The sequence below is a fragment of the Tenrec ecaudatus genome, chromosome 13 (genome assembly GCF_050624435.1).
Source record: "Tenrec ecaudatus isolate mTenEca1 chromosome 13, mTenEca1.hap1, whole genome shotgun sequence".
Lineage (NCBI taxonomy): Eukaryota > Metazoa > Chordata > Mammalia > Afrosoricida > Tenrecidae > Tenrec > Tenrec ecaudatus.
This window is the reverse complement of record NC_134542.1, coordinates 63,743,858-63,766,035: the sequence shown is the minus strand read 5'-3', so window position 1 is coordinate 63,766,035 and position 22,178 is coordinate 63,743,858. Positions and strand designations below refer to the sequence as shown.

The 22,178-nt window shown below is 47.5% G+C and overlaps 1 protein-coding gene across 1 annotated transcript in view; it reads right to left on the bottom strand.

Annotated features, from left to right (window-relative positions):
- CHN1 (chimerin 1) overlaps positions 1 to 21,353 on the bottom strand; it is a 215,165-nt gene extending 193,812 nt beyond the window's left edge. Inside the window, exon 1 of the mRNA XM_075529496.1 lies at positions 21,124 to 21,353. Within this exon, the coding sequence (XP_075385611.1) occupies positions 21,124 to 21,142 (19 nt within the window). The 5' untranslated portion in view covers positions 21,143 to 21,353. The remainder of the gene's footprint in view (positions 1 to 21,123) is intronic.
- Between the last annotated feature and the right edge of the window lie 825 nt (positions 21,354 to 22,178).

Below are 22,178 nucleotides of genomic sequence, written 5' to 3'. Positions count from 1 at the left end.
TTGTATGGTTGGGGGGTCACCACAACATGAGGAACTGTATTAAAGGGTCACGCATTAGGAAGGTTGAGAACCACTGCTCTTACCAGCAAAACTAGTCTTTCTGATGATGTTAAGTTCTGGTCCACATGTTACTCCCATCCTATCCTGGACCCTCTAATGCAGGCGTCCACGTGCAGCCTGCCAAGGACATTTATCCCACCCGCCGGGAGTTTTTGACCCGTTTTGTTTGTTTACTTCAAAATAAGGTATGTGCAGTGTGCATAGGAATCTGTTCATAGTTTCATTTTTAAACTATAGTCCGGCCCTCCAACGGGTCTGATGGACAGTGAACTGGCCCCCTGTTTTAAAAGGTTGAGGACCCCTGCTATAGTGCATTCGCTCCCCAAAATCTTTTCAGTACAAAATAACTGAATGCCACCTCCCACTCCCGCAATGAAGAACTTGTGTACTGTACCCCAGGATGAAGTGTAGGAATCTGCGTTTACAGCCTCCACCAAATCATTCCTGGGTGCCCCAGGAGGCAGTATCAGCCGCTCTGGGAAGCACTGATAGGTTTCGAGTGTAATCTGATCCCTCCGTCCAGAGTGGTTAGTAGCTGTAGCCAGGCACCATTCTAGTTCTTCTGGTTTCAGGGTTGTGGAGATGATGTTGGTGTGATCCACTAGACCAGGGGTGTCAAACTGGCGGCCCGTGGGCCACATGTGGCCCCGAGGTAATTTTTTATGGCCCACGATGCTCTTAAATAAAATGAAAATAGAAAAAAATGGTATGAAGAAAACAGCGCTTACGGGAGATTGAGGCAATAACATACCCACAATTCCCTCCTTATAGTTTATTTCAGAACATCATGAGCCACAAAAAATTACCTTGGCGGCCGCATTTGGCCTGCAAGCCACCAGTTTGACACCCCTGCACTAGATGGCTGAACTGATTCCTTCCATACATCTTCTATGTTCCTCGATCTCCGTTGATTCAGGTGAGGAGACCAGCAGCTAGCTGCACAGGGCTGTGCAGAAGCCTTTTCAGCCCTGTTGGTGGAGTGGTTGAACATTGGGCTGCTAACTACACGGTCAGCAGTTGGGAACCCCAGCCACTCCTTCGGAGAGAGGTGAGGCTCTCCAGTACAGATTTCCAGTCTCGGAAATCCATAGGAGCAGTTCTATGCTGTCCTATAGGCTCACTAGGATGATGCATCCGAATCTGCTTTGAGGGCAGTGAGTTTGGTTTTGGTCGGAATCCGTTTAGCAAGTTTTTAAATGGCAAACTAACCTGCCAGTGTCCTACAGACTTGGGAACCCACCAGCGACTAAAAGGGAGGTTAAACAAGAAAGAACTTCCCTGATCACACAGATCAACCAGAACCTCCTCCTAGGGGGACAAATAACAGAAAAGTAGGTAGGGGCAACGGAGGATGATGTTAGATATGGAAATAATCATCTATAACTTAAGGGTTCGTGAGGGAGGGCAGGTGGGGGAGGGAGGAGGAAGAAATGAGGAAGAGGATGCTTTGAAAATGATGATGGCAGCATGTGTGCACATGTGCTTGACACACTGGAGGAATGTATGGATTGTGATAAAACATGTAAGAGCCCCCCCCCCAATAAAAGTATTTTTAAAATAAATAAAATGACATGTAATTCCATTTAAAAAAAAGGAAAGAAAGAAATAGCTTCCCTTCCCCACCTCCTGCTAGTGGCATGAAGACGTGTAAAAGGACCGAGCGCCGTTATGAAACCGTAACCACCATTTTTCTTCGCTTCAGCAGAGTGGGGTCTCTCAGGAGAGGGGTTGCATTTCTCAGTGAGTAAGGGGTCTACAGCGACAGTCACCAGCACGTTTTCATTTCCTGTCTCCGCTTTGACAGTTGGAAGGAAGGAAAGGGCTTTTATAAGTCATGGAACAATTTAAATCTCACCAGAATTTCATCAGAAACGTTTGGGGGGGAAAGGGTTCTTTAATTGATGAAAGTAATTAATGTAACTGCACATGTATACCTACCTTTGGCATGCAACAATATTGCAGCTGATATGTTATTTCCTTTTAAAGACTGAAAATAAAGGACTCCAGCAACAAGAAGGAGCTCCTGAGATGTGTTAACTCTTGCTCCTTTGGTTAAAGCTGTGGTTCTCAACCTGTGGGTTGCGACCCCTTTGGAAGTCGAACGACCCTTTCACAGGGGTCGCCTATGTCAGAAAACACATAAATATTTCACAATATATATAATAACATATTGTTTTGTGATTGATCACTATGCTTTAATTATGTTCAATTATTATGTTCAATTTGTAACATTGAAAAGACATCCTGCATATCAGATTTTACATGACGATTCATAACCATAGCAAAATTATGGTTATGAAGTAGCAACAAACATAATTTTATGGTTGAGGGTCACCACAACATGAGGAATTGTATTAAAGGATCCCGGCATTAGGAAGGTTGGGAACCACTGGGTAAAAGCATTACAAAGCTACAGGAAAACTTAAAGACTACTTTATATTTCCATCCTAGAGACTATTAAACTACAGAAACTACTGTGGCTAAAAAAAAAATCTGTTCTTTTAACAAACTCTTTTTGAGCAGCGACTCTCTGTAAAAAGCTGAGTCCTATCCAACACACAGACTCCCTGCCATTGGGTGCACGCAGACCCACGGCGACCCATAGCCCTGGGTAGAACTCGCCCTGCGCTCCCGAAACTAGAAGTCTTTACAGGAGCAGAAAGTCCTGTCTTTCTCCCAAGGAGCAGCTGGTGGTTTCCAACTGCTGACCTTGGGAACAGAAGCCCCATTCGGAACCATCATGCCACCAGCGATAATTGATAAGGAAATGAGACGAAGAATTCATCTTACCTTCAAAAACATCAGCCTAGAAAAGATGAAACATAGACTAGTTGCTTCAACTCTAAAAACAGAATATGTTCATAACCACATTCACAGGAAAGTCCTAGACAAAAAGACAGTGGCTGGCGTAGGTGGATGAAAGGATTCCTCCTGAAAGGGTGGGGGGATGGGTACCGGAGGGAGAACAGAGCCATGGCGTTGAGAACACGGAGAAGGGAATACGCACAAAAGACGGGTCAATAGTCCGCCTCAGGAGTTAGCAGCTGACTGGGTGTCGGGCAAGGGAAGAGGGCAGAAGAACGAAATCCAAGGATATGTGGAGTCTGAAGGACCTGTGAGAAATGCACCTAGCGACTTGGAATGCAGAAGAAAGGGCTGGAGATGGAGGGCTGGACATGATCCACACAGTGCTTGCTGCTGACGATAATCGACTTCCAAGTGGGAACGGCCAGCCATTTCTTGAAAAGCCGTGACATTTCAGGGAGCAAACGGGGGAAACTGAGGAAGAAAGGAAAAGGAGTCGAAAGGGAAGACAATGTCTTGAAAGCGACAAGAAAAACGTGTGAGACTAAAGGCCAACAAAATAACAAATGGTGCAGAAAGAGAAAACCAGCAGACCAAGGAAGAGTCACTAGGTACAGTACTAACCACCACTTCCTGTGAACGTAGGATGGCGTTGTCAATCTGTCTTTTCGCGAGAGACGAATAACATTCACAAGCGCCCCAAACTATGGACACGCCTCAGAGAAAATTAATAGCCATTCTCTCTCTCTCTCTCTCTCTCTCTCTCCCCTTCTCCTTCTATCGTTGCCTATGCACATGCACAAAGCACATTAGAATACCAGCGACTAAGAATGACATTAGAGTGGGAATTCACCACGTGGAGGCCACATCTGGCTACAGGGAGAGGAGGACCCAAGACCAACAGCCACAAAGCAAAGGTCAGGCATGCCTCCAGCCTCCACCTTGCTTTATCTATTCTGATACCAGCCTTTGCTCCCACGACTCTCTACTTTTCTGCTGGGTTTGAGAGTCCATTGCAATGGGCTCAACACAGTTGCGGGAGTTGATTAAAGAAGTGGCTAGGTTACCACAAGCCAGGATCAGCAAACAGTATGGATCCAGCCCCTGAGGCACACAGTGCCCCTGAAGAGCCAGCAGCCAAGCCTCTCCCTGTTCCTCGGCTCCTAGTCAAATGGCCCTTTGGCTTCGGAGGAAGTCTGAAGTCTGGAAGCCCCCCTTCACTGCCCACAGACCCATGTCCCCACACCGCTCCTTTGTTCTGTCCTTGGTCACCTTGCCCTGGCCTCTGGTCCCATGGTCGCCATGCTGCAGCCTCTGGTGCTTCTGGTCTTGGCCTCTGAAACTTTAGCCAGAGGTCTCAAACGTGCTGCACCGGCGACTCTCCTTGCTATGGTCCTGGGAATTCTCTCGGCATTTCTAACGTGGCTCTGTACACAGAGGAGAGGTTTTTGTCTCTCAGCAGATGTCTCGGCAAGGAAACAACAGGTGATGATGACTTGGTTCACACTGTCGAGTCAGGTGAGACTCAGAGTGCATCCCACCTGAGTGCTGTAACAGTGAGTCCCCTCCAAATTGAGATGACAGCCACGGGCATAAAGGCTAGAATTTATAATCCATCATGAAAGGGGCTGTGGCTGGAAGGGCCATATTGACCGACGACACCTCAGAGGGATAACTCTAAATCATTTTTTAATTAAAATCACTTTTAACGTGCCGCCTAACTACGATAAAACACTGCTCTCCACAATAGCAAAAGGCAGAAATAGCCCAAATGTCTGTAGCAGACGACTGGGAAAGCTAACCGTGGTGCATGCCTACGAAAATTATGATTCAGCCACGGACAGAACTGAAACTCTGCTAAAAGCTATGACACGGATGAAATGTGAAAGTGTCCCAGTGGGTGAAAGGGCAGAAACAAAAGGACAGCTATGTTGATCCCATTTCCAGGAAGCCTCTAGATTAGCCAGAGGTCTGTGCGTGGGTACCCAGAGCGGGCAGGGGGAGGGAAAGGGAAGGGCCGCAGAAGCAGGGCTGCCCTGTTTGCCTGCCATCAAACTGTACCCTTAAAAACGGCTCACGTGGCCAGCTGTTCACTACAAATAAGTCACCACAATAAACTATTTAAGACAAAGCAGAAAGACTGCTCCGCGGAGTGCAGAAATGGTGCTGGCTAGAGTTGATGGAAAATAAGGGCGGCAGGAGTGAGGGTGGGGCGTAGAGACTGCTGCCGGTGGGGAGTAGAGACTGTGTTTGAGAAGGTTCCAACGTGGAGAAATGGCTTCGCCATCAGGAATGGCACATCAGGGTCTGAACTGAGAAAATCTAGTTCCCACGTGTATTTCAATGTCCTTGCTCTATATATGCTTTTGTAATCCACTTCATGCTCTTTCTGGAAACACTGAAAACTAGTCATAAAGTACAGAAATAAAATTGCTCTTTTCTCCATTTTACAGTACTGGGTCCTGTGGACTCTTCTAGTAGCCACGTGAAAGCCAATTGGAGCATTCATGGGACACACAAATTCATTATTACAAGAGAAAGGTTATGTCGTTTTTCCTTCTAGACCCCTCAAAGGTTAAGTTTGCCATTTTCAGACTGAATTTCTATTCATTTTGATTATGTTCCCTATGGTGAGTGTAAAACATGAACAAACTGAGCTGATTTAGGTGCAATTCTTTGGTGTTACTGAAATGAACAGGAACAATAGACTAATGAGGTGCAATTTGTTACGTAATTAAGCCAAATAATTTAGAAACATCTGCTGGTGATTAGCAATACCATAGTTAAACCTCGAAGAATTTGTTCCCAGGGAGATTTCCAAATTATTCGAGGCTTTGTGAGTTTCTAGTTGGGAAGCCATATTTGTGTAAGGAACCAAGGGATTACAAAATGGTACATTTACTGAATTTTTTTAAAAGGGGTCCAAAAAAGTGACAAAAGGAGACTAGAGGGTATGTAACATAGAGATATACATAACATATAACATATATATAACATATGTTAACTCTCAGACTGGCGAAATGCAAGTTTCCACCTTACTAGCCAACACTAACTCAGACATTTGCTGGGCATCGATGGGGGTCAGATACTGTGGTAGTTGTTAAGGATACAAAGGCGAAGGCCCGGAGGAAGCGCACCTAATGGAGAGAGGCAGGATAATATACACTAACCATCACATCACTGCAGGTCCAAAAGGGGAGAGGTGACTAACTCACAAGGGCTGGAGAGTCTTGAGGGAGGCGACTCAGAAGAAATGACGATTCGAGCTGAGTTTTGCAAGATGTGTCTAGAACTGAGGGAGGCAAAGAAGGACTTGAAGAAACATGAGCCAAGGGCAAAACTCACCACAAAGCCTGTCCAGGCTTCAGCCTCAGCCTAAAGAAGGCAGTCGGCCCGTCACGGGGCTGCCCGTGGAGAAAATGCTCATTGGCACAGGTTCCTTAGGTCTATTTTGACCATAATTCCAGCAAGAGGGCAGCCTTTTCTGGAAAGGTCAAGTAGTTGCATAGGCTTGAAGCCTGGGCTATAAAGAAGAGGTGACAACAGGTGAGTCCAGACAGATAAGCAAGGGTCCCGTCTTGACAGCTTTTTATACACAAGCGAGAGAGGAGCAGAGAAGCAAAGCGCTAAGACAACCACTTTCCAAGAAGCAGGCACAAGGTTCCAACGATGGGCCCCAGAGTCATAAGCAAGACAATGAGAAATGATGAGTACAGGAGGGGTTAAAAAAACCACAAATGAAAGCAAATTTCTATTTTTAAAATTTTTTTTAAATGGTCATGGCACACATTTAATTGCAAGAGCTTTGTGTAGCGCGCTCAGGCCTTCTGGGTTCCAGGAGCATCACACAACTACTCTGGGTCTGCTGGGACCGGTCGGGGGCCTCGTGGAAAGCCTCTGTCCCTGAGGCCTGAGGTAGCAGGGAAGACACAGACACCAGGGCCAGCAGCCCTAGGCAAGGACAGCTCGTTTGAAAGCAAATTTTTAACCAACTTCAGGTTTCTCACAGGATTGCATGAGAGTCCCTTGTTACGTATTGATTCTCCGTTCACTTATTCACTCAGTGAACTCAGGCTGAGCAATCATTATGCGCCGGACATCTAGCTTACAATCCTCGCTGTATTTTGAGTGCCACGAGGACGGAGGCTGCATCTGATTATTCATAACTTAATCTGCACAGCATTAGTTTCTGGACCCTAAGCAGGGATCAAATCAATCACCCTTAAATGAAGATGTTAAATAAACCAGTGCCTGCAACTCAGGAGCTCTCGGGCTGACGGGAAGGCCACGCAGAGAGAGAGAATTGCAGGATTATGTGACAAGGCATCTCGGCACCGCAGAGAGCCACGGACTCCCTCGGCAAGGAGGGCTTGGAGAAAGCACCCACATCGTGGGGGGTGGTCTTTCTGAAGAGAGAGAGCCGATTGAAATTACAGCCACAGGAAGGGGGTTGGGACCTTTGAGGAATTCAACCCAAACCGAACCAAGCCCACTGCCATTGAGTGGAATCCAACTCACGGCAGCCCTGCCCAGGGTTTCCGAGATGGTCAATCTATGGGAGCCCGTGGCTTCCTCTCTCTCCTGCAGAGTAACTGGTGAGTTTGCACTGCCAACTCTGAATTAGCAGCGCAGTGGCTACCCCACCACGCCACCATGCGGGGGTGTCTATGGACTTGGTTTTTGAGCCTTAAGGGAATCGGTGAAATTTTCTGTTTTGTTTTGTTATGATCAAATCAATAGCTCCCTTAATACTGGATGAACTTACTGGGCACTGCTTTCTGGGAATCATTACTCATACCCCCTATTTGCATGGCTGCCGTGGGACCTGCCCTGTTAGCACAAGTTTATCCTGCCTCCCCCCTTTCCCCCCTCCCCACCCTCTCACCAGAGCTGTCTGGATCACGAATAGGTACTCAATCCAAATCACATCTACTTCATCCCTCGTTCGGTACCTGTTTTCAAAGCTGAGATAGTACTCACAGTCAGTCTTCCTTGGAGTCCTGGACTATACCATATACACGTAGGGAGTTATTGATCACCTAGTATTCCACGTGGACTTAGGTAACCCACCGTGGAGAACAAAGAAAATGCACAGAGAAGCGGCGACGAGAGGGGGCTTGTCCATTCCCTGGTCTCAGAGGCTCAGTCCCATATGGCCCAGAGGAGTAGGAGGTGCCTCACACACACTCCTCTTCGGGCTCACACCGTTTGGTTTGGGCCTTTGTTTCCTCCAACTTCAGTCCTTTGGTCCCAAGCAAAACACTCTACAACCACAAAAAGAACCCAAAAAGTGTGTCTCTTGGGATCAGTTCTAGTCTACAATGTATTTTGAAAATCGCTGAATTTTAAAAAGCACAGAACTGAGATAAAACAAGAGAATTTTCTAAATTTGTTTCTTTGACTACATGGAAAGCGACTTGATACATCATCACCCGGATAGGAAAGCAAGATATCCTGGAAACCTGTAATCAGGGAAATTTAAAAAAAAAAATTTTTTTTTAAAAACCCTGTTCCAAGGCCGAAAAACAGAAATTTCAAACTTTGGGAAAAGTGAACCCAGAAAAACTAGCAATAACAAAAACCAAACTCAACTCCAACTAATAGATTCTAACTCACACCGATGCTGACGCATACCGACCATACAGGACCGAGTAACACTGCCCTCTCCAGCTTCCAATGCTGCAACTCTACAGGAGTAGAGTGCCTCATCTGTCTTCCTAGGAGAAGCTGGTGGTTTTGAACTGCTGACCTTCCAGTAAGCAGTCAATCCATAATCCACAATACCATAAAATAAAGTTCTATGTAGAAAATTACAAAATAGAAAGAATATGATCTTAAAGGATGAAGGTCTGTTGCTAGTGGCAAAGATGGGGAAATCAGGAAGTATCAGAAGTTTTAAGAAATGAACATGTTGTGGACTAAGCCGCTGGTGAACCCCCTCTGACAGTGGTGCATGGATGTGAACAGCCTCCCTCTCAGGCTGAGCGCACTGGGAAGTGGATTACTGCAGATGTAGTGAAGTTAAAATTTAGCCCCTATTTGATCTCCCTTATGAGCCATTTTAATTTGTTCTAGCTTTAATATCTTCTGCTTTCTTTTCCATTAAAGTCTTTATCTGTTTTCCTTTGTTATTCTTGTTAGCTTTCTTTTATGCTTGTTTTTGCTTTCATGTTTTTCTGCATATGAATCCGGGACAGGTACATCAATGGAGACAGTAACTGGATTAATGGTTCCTTGGGAGTATGGTAAAGGAGGTTGGCGGGGGGGGGGGGGGGGGGCGAGCTTAGCTAATAGCAATGAGTACAAGAATGAGGAAAATCTTCTAAAACTGACTGTGGTGATGATTGTACAAGTATTCTTGATGTGACTGAACTACTGAATTGTATGGTATGTGAATTAGATACCAACAAAACTGTTGGAAATAAAATGGAAAAAGAAGAGAATGTGTTGTCTTTCAGATGTCCAGTGGATAGAGAAGTCTATTCAAGTACCAAGCAATCCACCGAAATTCAAAGGTAAAAAGTCAGAGTGGACAGGGAAAGGACCCACCTTCAGTACATCTGGGCTGCAAACAATGAGTGGCCTGGGGCCAGGCACTGAGCAGCTGGCAGCAGGCCTGGCTGACTTAGCTTTCCTTCCCCCACCAATTACTCAGTTGTTGGCTTTAACTCTTTCCAAAAAGTGCTCGCCTTTCTAAATTTAAAAGAGCCACTCAAATTGGGAAGAATAAAAAATTTTACCCATCCACTTTTGTTTCCTTTTTGTCCCTTAGAGGGGAAAAATAACTTCTAAAATATAGATACGTTCTAGAAGGTTCCTGGATATAAAACTAAACAGATACGGCACCTTTTTTTTCTTATTTTTTTTTTTTTAGCAATTCAACTGAATAAGAAGCATGAAGTAAAATATCTTTGTATTCAATCTGTTTTTTTAAAAGCACAAACCAATAAGAGTATTAAAGAAATAATTCAATGACTTGTTATGGCTCTTTTATCCACAGTTTCCATCCCGTGAATGGGCGGAAGCATGCAAATAAAGTGTCGAGGGCTCCAACTCGGAGATCGGTCAGCTTCGCCATTCCTCTGGGTATCAGAGTGTACCATCTCAGATACCAGGAAAAGGAATCCCGCAGCTATCAAGAAAGAAGACTGACCAGTGGGGTGTGCACAAGATCCTTGTTGGAGGCTGTAGAGGCGCCAGAGGTGCAACATTGAGACCATGAGACAAAGCCGAGGAGCAGCAGGGCCAAGGCCTGGGGGCACAGAATGAGTTCATCTCAATGCCTTTGAACAAAAGGATGGTCTGCAGAGTGCGGTGTCCTTTGGGGCATTTATTAATGCTAAAGGCATTGTAACACTTGCCCAAGCAGTTGGTGTCAGAATAGGATACACAAGGTCAGAGAGTGGAGCCCTGTCTGACTTCTGTCTCATGGGAATCAACCTTGGGCAAATACGGAGTTGGAGTCTCCTGCCCCTGTGTAGCCAAAGGAGGGCAGATGTCCATGCAAGAATGGTGTGGGGGAAGAACTTCCAAAAGGGAAAGGGGAGTCAGCCCAGAGTTAGCGCCTGTGAGGTGGAGGAGGTCGGGCATGGCTCCACTGTGTCAATTCTGACCCCAACTGCCCCTCCCAAGAGTGCTTCTCCCACCCTCCGCCTCTCTGCTGGGTTTGATAATTCATTGCAATGGCCACGCAGATCTCACAGGCCAGACTCACTATCAGGGGGTTGATTAGAGAAGCCAACAGGTTGCAATTTGGAATCAGAAGTGCTCAAGACGCAGATCTTGCTGTTAAGAGGACCTCCCCTCAGCCACGCCCACAGGCATGCCCCCAGGTCTAGCCGAGTGGCCACTGGGCCTTTGCCCTGCTTCAGACCATGTTGCAAAGCTCTTTGAGCACTGTCAATAAATGCCCAAAGGGTGGTGCCCTAAGCCTCAGCACAATGTGCTCAGCTCTGACTCCACGGGTGGTAGCCTAATTAAATGGCGGCAACCTACTCCCAGAGGGAGCCTCCTGTCCCAGAGCACTCCGCTTCTCATCCATGGGTGCCCACAGCCCTGTCTCCCTCTGCTGCAAGCACTTCTCCCTCCACCCCATCTCTGGCTCACAGACCCCTGTGTCCTGGGTCAAAGTAGCTGAAGCACAGAATCCTGAGGTCCAGAGGACAGGCACCCTGACTGGCTCTTCTTTCCTGAGGGCAGTGAAATCCCTCATGCCTGTTTCTGGTGCTTCGTTTTAGACCCAGCCCAATGGCCAAACAGACCAGCCCCCTTAGGGGCGTTTAGGCATCTCATTTGCATATGTCCCCCTGGTTACTGGTGGGAGTTACAAAGCTAGGGTGAAAAGAGCTGTGTGAAATCATTCCTTGCACCACAGACTTAAGAGCTTAGCATTTGGTTGGAAAGTCAGACTGGAGGATTTGCCTTAAAATTATCCCAAGAAAGTACAGTGATTTCATTTATTTTGTATATTGCAGGTTAAGTAAAAATAAAGTTTCCTAAATTGGTTCATAATTTACATAAAAGCAAGTATCACTGATGCTCCTAATATTAGTTGGACTTTGGGGATTAGACAACACACCTGCCGGCCCCTGTGAGCTGTTCTTTATCAGAGCTGCTGCCAAGGTGATTGTAAATTTCATTTACTTACATTAAGCCAATTTGATGAAGAATCTTTAACCTATTATATATCAGTGTCCCTCCTTCAGAACTATCATTAGATACCAAACAAAACATAGCTGAACGGGATCTTTCTGCCTAGCTAGGTCTCCTAAGATGCCTTTGCTGCTGTTGCTATTGTTAGGTATTAGCAAGTGGGTTCCAAGTCACAGGGGCCCTGTGTACATCAGAATAAAGCACTGCCCCGTCCTGAGCAATCCTACTCTACTAAGCATGGTGTCCTTTTCCAGGGACTGGTCTCTCCCAATAGCATGTCCAAATCAAGTACGATGAAGTCTCACCATCCTCGCTTCTCAGGAGCATTCTTGAAGATACTCATTCCAATAAAGACTTAGACTTGTCTATTCTTCTGGGAGCCCACGGTACTTTCCATCTTCTCAGGCAGCACCAGGACTCAAACGCACCAATTCTTCAGCAGTCTTCCTGACTCGATGTCCAATGTTTACCTTCACAGGGGGCAGCTAAAACTGCCACGGCTTGGGCCAGGTGCAGGTGCTGAATGCTTTATGTTAGTACACAGCACACCTTCCCATTGGGTGATACTCATCCCAACAAGGTAGAACTGGCTCTTGGGGGGTCAAAACATCTCACTCTTCATGTATAAAGACGGGTAAGCTCAGGAGGATGCAAGAAGTCCTGCTGGCACAGTGAGTAAGCACTTGGCTGCTAAGCCAAAGATCCGCATTTCAAACCTACCAGCCACTCTACAACAAAATAACACCAACACCAAAACCAGCCTGGGGAAGTCATGCGGTCATTCGCCTCTGTCCTGGAGAGGAGCCATGAGTCACAACCAAGGAGAGGGCAATGGCTTTATAATCAGACACAGAGGCTATCCATGTGTTACAGCGTCACGGAGGGGGCACAAATCATGATTGAAATGTCTAAAAAGGCTCCTAGGGATGGAGCAATGAACTAAAAGGAACTTGAAACGCTTACCGGGACATTTGTGTCCAGTTTCATAATTGCACATCTTCTACCTTCAAAGAGAAGGATGCTCAACGGGAACCTAATTGGCTGTGTAAATATCACTGGAAACGCAGCATTCTTAATTAAAAGAAAGAGTTAAGCTGCTCATAGGACGGCTCTCGGCAGAGGCAGACATGACTCAAAAGGCTGCTTCACCCCATCCATCCACACAGACACTGCTGGTGACGAGCGGAATTCAAAAGCTACGATTTCGTTCTCTGAACAGTAAACATATGCATTATAAAGCTGAAAGAACAGGACGCGTTCGAAAAGGCAACGTGATCGCCGCTGAACCACACTGCTGCCTAGCAAACTCTCTCTCGTTTTCTCTGAGGAAAGAGCCAAAATCTAAGAACGTCCTCAGAGAGTGTTTTCGAGTGGAGGTTTATGATCAGACCAGCTTCCCATCAATTAAAGCAACAAAAACCACACTGCCTGCCATCAAGTCGGTGCCGACTCACAGCGACCCTATAGGATGGAGTAGAACCACATACTAAAATTGTTCGGTTGACTTTTTTTTCCTTTTAAAGACCACAAGATAAGATCACAATTCTCAATAATGATATATTTCAATTAAAAGCATATCGTTAATGAAATTCTGGGTGCTATCCTGTGTTTTTCCCCCATAGTCATAGGGGAAAACAGTTCACGTCCTAATTGCCTCCCAAAAGAAGATGCTCTCCGAAGGCTCTCTGCAGAGGCAGGTGATGGGAAAGCAAGAGCAAGGTAAAGAGGTGGAATGAGCTTCCCCACAGGGCGGTGGGAAACTACAGTGAGTTCAGCAAGTTTCAGGGGTGACCTGCAGAGGCCCAGGAGGCCTGCTTGGGTAGTGGTTGTGTGTTGACCTGCCATCCCCATGGTCTGCTGGTGGGAGAAGGACAGGGCTTTCTGCTCTCATGAGCAATTAGTCTCAGAAACCCCCAGGGGGTCGCACTGAGTCGGCCTTGACTTCATGGCACTGAGGGTGGGGTTTTTGTTTGTTTGGTTGGTTGTTTGGTTTTTATGGCGCCCTGGTGGTACTGTTGGGTAAGCAATGGACTGCTTACCACAACATCAGAAGTTCAAACTCACCAGGTACTCTGCAGGAGAAAGATGAGGTTGCCTGCTCCCATAAAGATTTACAGCTTCTATAGCGTCTGGGGTCTTAAAGGTTTGAATATAAACAAGCAGCCATCTAGCAGGGAAGCAACAAAGCCCACATGGAGGAAGCACACCAGAATGTGTGATCACCAGTTGTCGACATGAGGCAGCAGAAGAGCCGAAACAATCATATCGACGCGAACAAGGGGGTGGAGTGGAGCCCCAAATCTCATCTGTAGACACAATGGTCAACCCTTCACAGAAGGGTCACAAGGAAGGGGTGAGTCAACCAGGTTGTAGTATAGCACCGATGAAACACACAACGATCCTCTCATTCTTTAATGTCCGCCCCGCTCCACTATCATGACCTCAGTTCTACTCACAAATCTATCTAGACCAGAGTATGTACACTGGTAGAGATAGGAGCTCGAGACATAACCCAGAATCCAGGACAGATAAGCCCCTCAGGAACAATAATGAGAGTAGCGATACCATGAGGGTAAGGAGAAGGTGGCCAAAGAAGGGAGACAAAGGAGGAACCGATCACACCGATCAATGTATAAACCCTACACCACCACCCCCAACCAAGGAGATGAACAACAGAAACCAAGGAGGAAGGGAGACAGGGGTCAGTGTAAGATATGAAAATAATAATAATTTATTATTTATCAAGGACTCAAATAGAAAGCAAATGTTTAGAAAATAATGGCAACATATGTACAAATATGCTTGATACAATTGCTATAGGGATTGTTATAAAAGCTGTAAGGATCCCCAATGAAATGATTTATTAATAATTTTTAAATGATGTACAGCCCCAGAACCCCTATGCGTGGTCACTGTGAGTCAGAAGGGACTCAATGGCAGCAGGGCTTCTTTTTTTAAAAAATCATTTTATTGGGAGCTCGTACTACTCTTATCCCAATCCATACATACATCCATGTGTCAAGTACATATGTACATTTGTTGCCACATCATTCTCAAAACATTTTCTTTCTATTTGAGCCCTTGGTATCAGCTCATTTCCCCCTCCCTCCCTGCTCCCTCTCCCTCATAAATCCTTGATAATTTATAAATTATTATTATTTTGTCATGTCTTACACTGTCCGACATCTTCCTTCATCCACTTTTCTGTTGTCCATCCCTCAGGGAGAGAGTTTGATGTAGATCCTTGTGATCGATTCCCCCTTTCTACCCCACCTTCCCTCCACCCTCCAGGCATCGCCACTCTCATCACTGGTCCTGAAGGAATCATCTGTCCTGGATTCCCTGTGTTTTCAGTTGTTATCTCTACCTATGTACATCCTCTGGTCTAGTCAGATTTGTAAGGTAGAATTGGGATCATGATAGTGGGGGAGTGGACGCATTAAAGAAATTGAGGAAAGTTGTCTGTTTCATCACTGCTATACTGCACGCTGACTGGCTCATCTCCTCCCTGCGATCCTTCTGTAAGGGGATGTCTAGTTGCCTATAGATGGGCTTTGGGTCTCCACTCCACATACCCCCTCATTCACAAGGATATGGTTTTTTGTTCTTTGATGCCTGATATCTGATTCCATCGACACCTCATGATCACACAAGACTGGTGTGCTTCTTCCATGTGGGCTTTGTTGCTTCTGAGCTACATGGCCGCTTGTTTATCTTCAAGCCTTTAAGACCCCAGACACTATATCTTTTGATAGCCGGGCACCATCAGCTTTCTTCACCACATTTGCTTATGCACCCCCTTTGTCTTCAGCGATTGTGTCGGGAAGGTGAGCATCATGGAATGCCAGTTTAATAGAACAAAGTGTTCTTGCATTGAGGGAGTACGTGAGTAGAGACCAATGACCATCGCAGCAGGGCTTTTCTGGTGTGATGATGAGAAGCAGAGCTGGTGCACAATGAAGTACCCTGTCGGCAGACAGATGGGCCACTCAGAGGGAGAAAAGACTTGGTCAAGCTGCTCCCATAAAGGTTAGTTAGGGTCCAACTCACAGTGATCCTGTGCACAACAGAAGGAAACACGGCTCGGTCCTGCACCACTGTCACAGTCATTCCTGTGCCTGAGCCCATTTTTGTAGCCACTGTGTCAATCCCCTCGCCCAGGGCCGTCCTCTGCTCCACTGCCCCTCTACTTTACCAAGCAGGGTGTCCTTCTCCAGGGACTGGTCTCTCCCGACAACATGTCCAGAGTACGTGAGATGAAGTCTCCCTACCCTGGTCTGCAAGCAGCTCTCGGCTGTACTGCTAAGACAGATCTGGGTGTTCCTTGGGCAGTCCACGGCGCTGTCGATATTCCTCGGCAGCACCGTCATTCCATTGACTCTTCTTCGGACTTCCTTATTCAGTGTTCAACTTTCACGTGCATTTGAGGTGACTGAAAATACTATGGCTTGAGCCAGGCGCACTTTCGTCCTCAAAGTAATCTCCCTGCTCGTCCACACGTCAAAGAGGTCTTGTGCAGCAGATTGACCAACGCGATGTGTCGTTTGACCTCTTGACTGCTGCTTCCATGACCACGGATTGTGGATCCAAGCAAGACGAAATCCTTGACAACTTCAACCTTTTCTCTGTAGAAGCCACTCCCTAGGAAACCCTAAGGGACAATTCCATTCTGTCACCTAGGGTAACTGTGGGATGTAATTGACCCAATGACACACAAGAACAAGGCAATAAGGATGGTGACTCAACAGTTATGCGAGGAAAGAGAGAAAGGGAAAGGGGTGCTAAGAAATGACAGGGTTCATTTTCCCCACAGAGACAAGAGAGCTCTTCAGTGTTCAGCCGGTCCAGCTGAATGATCAGAGGCCTGCGTCATACCAGCTGGTCTGGGCTGTAAGCCACAGCCCCACTGAGCTACATATGACAGGAACCCCTGCCACGGGATAACCTGGCAGAATGCTTATTCATGCAGCCAGGCCAACTTGGGCTCTGTTGGTGTGGCCAGTCTGTCAGCTTGGGTCAGCTGGGGAGTGACATATCCGATGGCCTGCAGCTAACCTTCTGTCCCAGAGAGCGTGGCTGCCCTGCTGGTGACACAGGTAGTCAGGTAGTCTGGGGCGTCCACTACAACTCTGACAAAGACGGAAGTGGCTCCTGGGACATAAACTCTATGAGGGAGGGGCTCGCGCCTCCAGCACGCTGCTGTGGATGTTGACTGAAAGGATGGGTAAGGCTAGTGTGCAGAGGGTGAACTACATTGGGGCTTTTTAAATTTTTTAATTCAGGGATTTTTTTTTAAGTACATCAAGGGTGGCTACAGAGAGCTAAGTCATACGAAAGGTGAAGGGTGGGGAGGGATTATTTATCAATGCCCGAGCTTACAAAAAATGGACAGTTCTCACCAAGCACGTGAGGTTGCAAACTCAGGAGGCACCGGGGTAAAATCACAGAGTAAGACAGACACCTGCAGGAAGGAAACCCTGCTAAACAGCAAAGGCAACTAAGAGGGAGCTAGAGAGACGGGCCCCTCTTCACTCTGCGGCTTAATTTGACGGGCATTTTCATTGAGCTTTTACAATGAATTTAACAAGTGGAGAAAAAAACAGATAGACAAATGTACAATTGTGTGATTTCAGAGGCTGTCGCTGTTTAAAATAAAGCTAACATCCATCAGCTTTCTAGAAAACAAAGCGTCTTTACGATTAGGAAATGCCTGAATGAAGTGTCAAGTACAAAGAGCCAACGGGGCAGGACTGCAGTGCTGGCCTGCACCCACCGAGTAACAGACAAGAGGATGCTGCCAGCGCTTCTGGGAGCCGGGAGGCCAAGCTCCTCCACCCTCCGCCTTTCATAATTGATAAGTCACATTTGACTGGTTTCTTGTCCCTACCTTCTCCTCACCGCAATCTCAACGGCTTCATCACCTCCCTGCTTCTCGGAATATTCTAAGTCAGTCGTGACGAGTAAATAGAAGAGAAATGAAGTCTTAATACATGCCACAGATGGGTGAACTTTTAATATGCTCTGCTGAGTGAGAAGAGCCAGTCACAAAAGAAACGCTGTATGGTCTCACTTCTGTGAAAAAGGCAAACACACAGAGACCACAGGGGTCCTGGGGGCTCAGTGGTTCAGCACACAGCACCTGCTTAAAGCCCCCAGCCGTTCCGTGGGAAGACACAGCAGACTGTTTGCACAGATATGTCCAGCCTTAGAAACTCTATGGGGCAGTTCCAGTCCGTCCTCTGTGGTTGCTGACTGGGAATCAACGAGGTGACAGTAGGGATCGTTTTTGTGGTATAGCAACCAAAGAGCACTAGGGCTGGGGCAGGTGACAAACAAAGGAAGGGTTTTGCTTAGGGCACTGAGTTTATGCTAATTGACAAAGTAACTCAGAGTGCTGATCGCCCCACATGAAGCACATCATCAACATCACGGAATTGTACACGCAGGAACTGCTGGATGAGCCAGTGTCTTGCTTGTATTTTTAACACAATGATTCACTTTTTAAAAAAAAGAGACAGAGAGTAAATATAAAGGGATCCTGGGTCCTTCTCTTAACATCTACACAAAAAGCTTTTCTGAATGGATATGTTTGATCCAATCTCCTGTTCTTTTTTTTTAAATAAATCATTTTATTGGGGCTCATATAATTCTTATCACAATCCATACATATATCAATTGAGTAAAGCACCCTTATACATTCGTTGCCCTCATCATTCTCAAAATTTGCCTTCCACTTGGGTTCCTGGAGTCAGCTCATTTTCCTTTTATCCCTCCCCTCTCTCCCTGCTCCCCCCTCCCTCACGAACCCTTAATAACTTATAAATGATTACCCTATCTTATCTTACACTGCCCAGCGTCTCCCCTCACCCACTTTCCTGTTTCCCATCCCCCAGAAAGGAGGTTACATGTAGATCCCCTAGATGGGTTCCCCAATCTCCTGTTCTTGGTATGTGTGCCAGTGGTTCTCCAAGTTGAGTGTGCCCAGGAATCCTGGGGCAGTCCATGTAAAATGCCCTCCAGTCGGAAGAGCAGATGCTGGAGGTCATCCCGGCATTCCAGAGTGCTGACAGCGTCTGTGCAGGACACTTTTGAGGGCAGCTGCAGCTTCAGTGCCACTTAAAATACAGTCTCTGTGCACATGTGTGCTTCACCTTATAACTCGTTAGAACATGTTCTAAACTGTGGCGACCTAACAGAATTTCGTAGCCTAGTGCTTGACCCAAAATGTTAAAGAGACTCTATTTCCATCTGGCCCATCTTACACTTTACTTCAAGAGCAAGTGTTTTCCTTTTCCCACCTCTGCTTCAGGGAAAGATTGGAAACGTAGGAATCCTTTCAAGGAGCCTCCTCACACACTCCCCGTCGCCCCAACATTACCCAATTCACCTCTCTCCCAGTTCTTCAGTATTCTCGAAGTGGCTGAAGAAGCGGCTCTGGTGACATGATGGGTCACGCACTGTGCTGCAAACCACAAGGCTGGTGGTTCAAGCCTACCAGCTACTCTGCGGGAGAAAGATGAGGCTGTCTGCACTGGTGAGGACTAGGGAACCCACAAGAATGGCCAATTCAACTCGGCCCTATAGGGTCCCTAACTCTTCACGGGAGTAGAAAGTCTCTCCTTTCTCCTGAGGAGGGGCTGCTCGTTCTGAACTGCTTTCCTTGAGGGTTTCTACCTGCGACCCAGCACGTAACTCACTACACCCCAAAGAGCAAGATAAGTATGTCTTCAAAAGAAAATATCACCTGTGAGTCAAGTCCTCCCCCATTTTAAATTTTGTATTAAAGAGTCCTTATTTAAGGAAAACAGTTCTACCGGATAAGAGATCTGAAGCAAGATACTGGAAAACAGCCGCCAACTTTTATTATTCCAGACAAAGAGGGGACATTTTAAAAACCCCTTCGGAGAACCAAAAAGAGATGTCACTTCTAATGCTGTGAACGTGCAATGAAGAGACGCTAGTCCTGGGAGAAGGGCAGTAGGCTTGGGAAATCGGAGGGCAAGTGACAAAGAGGAAGGCCCTGGACAAGATGGACAGACACAATGACTGCAGTAATGGGCTATAACACAGGAACAACTGGAGATGGCACAGTGTGTTCTTCTGTCCTTCACAGGGTGGCTGTCCGTCAGAAGCCATTCAATGGCGCCCACGACAATGACACTATGGGTGTGCAGAAATGATAAATAAGCCTAGTTCCAGACTGAAGACTGGCAAATGGTGTTCTGTATTTGGGTGTCGCAACAAAAGAACCTCGAGGCCTTGAGAACTAGCCTCTTTGGGTCCAATTTTAGTTTTTAAAATAAGATAGTCAAGTAAGGTTAACTCTTGTTTCTAGCAGCTTGAGTCATTGAGAGCTATTTATATCAAAGCACATTTGTGGCATGTGATGCCTAAAATGTGCTTGATCACATGGCATAATTAAAACTTAACTGGAAACGTAATACTTTCGAGTAATTTACTAAGACGGTCCTTGGAGCTATCAGTTACCAGTGTAGGATTATTCAATAAGCAAGCTAAGCGCTGGCGTATTTGTGCGTATTTACTAATCTGTAGGGACATTTTTCACATTTTTCTTCACCACATCGAAGATGTCGCTTATAGGTCTGGCTGGCACATGCCCCGCTCCCAACTGGACCACCCCTTCCTACAGAATCAAAGCCTCTTTTCAAATGTACAGTCCCGAGCAGGGACACAGAGCTAGTACATGGGCAGTTCTAAATTGTTCAGTACAGATTAGAAAATAAATGTTTGCTTCTTTTGCTTATTGGACACTCCTCCCGTGTCAGTTACATGTAACTGTGAATTTACTTTATTGAAAATTTGAATGCTTTCAAAAGCGAAACTTTCCCAGATTTCCTAGAAACACTGAAAGGCAACACAATCTTCTCAATGTTTCTTCCCAACCCACTGTCACTGAACCCTGGAAAACCCACACAATATCTTGAGGCCACTGAAAATACAACAGTAATTACGGCTCAGAAGTATCATTTTCTCCCCTAAGGAATAGTAACTGCTCCTGAGTAGGTTTTCCCCCCCCAGGAACCAACTTTCTTCTGTCTGCTCGCACTCACTAGAGCAAATATTTTCAATTTTAACAATTATTCAATTGAGTTCACCATTTACTCCTCTCTCCAAGTGTATGCCATTTGGCTCCCTCCAAAATTCTCCAGGAACGCAACAGGAAGCAGCACAGGCAGTTTGGCAATACCGGGGAGAATGGGATGCGACAGACATCATGGTCCCAATAAATAAACTTTCAGGATCTTTATTTATCCACTTGAAGAATGCAGGTTCGGACACTGCACGCTAACTTCTCTCCCAAGTTGGCATGTGAGAGATGCCATACATTTCCAAAATACCTAGGACCCTGGGGGAGTCTCCGGGCTCGGAATTGGCCAGGGAGCACACGCCCATCGGCCCTGCCGGGAGAGGAAACAATGGGAGAGGCGGGAGGGAACCGGCCGGGCGCCCCGATTCCACCACCCGCATCCGCGCCCGCACCCGGGATCGCGCGCGGCGTCCCCTCCGCGGGCACCCGGGTCCCTCCGTCCCCAAGCGCCGGGGCGCGGCCCCAGCTGCGGCGGTGCAGGCGGAGGGGGCACTTACCAAAGAGGGTCAGAGCCATTGTCAAGGCGCTCCTGTCGCCGCGAGTGCACGCGCGCCTGCCAGGCCAGCCAGAAATCACCGCATCGGCCCGATGCGCTCACCCCTCTAAAGGAGCGGGTGCCGAAGGGGCGTGGCGCGGGCGCCGGCGCGGCTGCAGGCCGGGGCGCGGGGGGCGGCTGCAAGGAAAAGTTATTCCCGGGTGACTGTCAGGCGCACCCAGACCGCGGGCGGGGGGGCGCGAGCCGGCACTTGTCGCGGCCGCCGGGTCCTCGGTGGGGCGCGCGCAGGCGGCCGTCCCTGCGGGGCGCGGGGCGCGGCGGCGGGCGGGGAGGCGGCAGCGCGCAGTGTCCCCGGCGCGCAGCGCTCACTCCGCATCCCGCGGCCCCGCAGTCGCCATCTTGCGATAGCGTCTCCCACCCGATCGGCCGCCGCACCTCCCGCCAGCCCCTCCGGGCCGCCGGGCCGAATGCGTTCCCATAGCAACGGGGCGGGGGTGGCGCTAGGGCGCGCGGCCCGCCCTCCCCGGACCCCTCTGGGGGCGGCCGCCGGAGCCGGGATGGGGCGAGGGGCGGTGCGCGCGGTAGCTGCGAGCCTTGGCTGTTGTTTTTTTGTGGGGGTTTTTTTGAATGGGATTTGGGGGAGGCGCCGTAAGGAGGAAAACTGAGCTGTTCCTCGAATGGGGGATGCTCCCTGCAAAGGGAGCCCGGCAGCATCGTCCGGGGACGGGGCTCCTTGGAGGATGATGCATCGCTTCTCCTGGGCCCTGCGAGATTAGCGGACTTTGTGGAGCCCGAGACCCAGAGCTGTTTGCCGCAGGACGGAGCTACTAACCGAGCCAGCCCTTCCTTCCCTCCTGCATGTGGGAGCCACTAGCAATAGTTCTCATCAGGCTCTCAGATGGGAAGAAACAAGGGATTGCCGTCAAGTAATTTCCGGAAAAGCCCATGTTTAGAACTAATTTTCTTCCCTTTACATTGATCCCTCATTGATACTATCACTGGGAAAATTAGTCTCTCTCACCGGTTGGCACTTCTTTAAACCACAAAAGGTTGTTC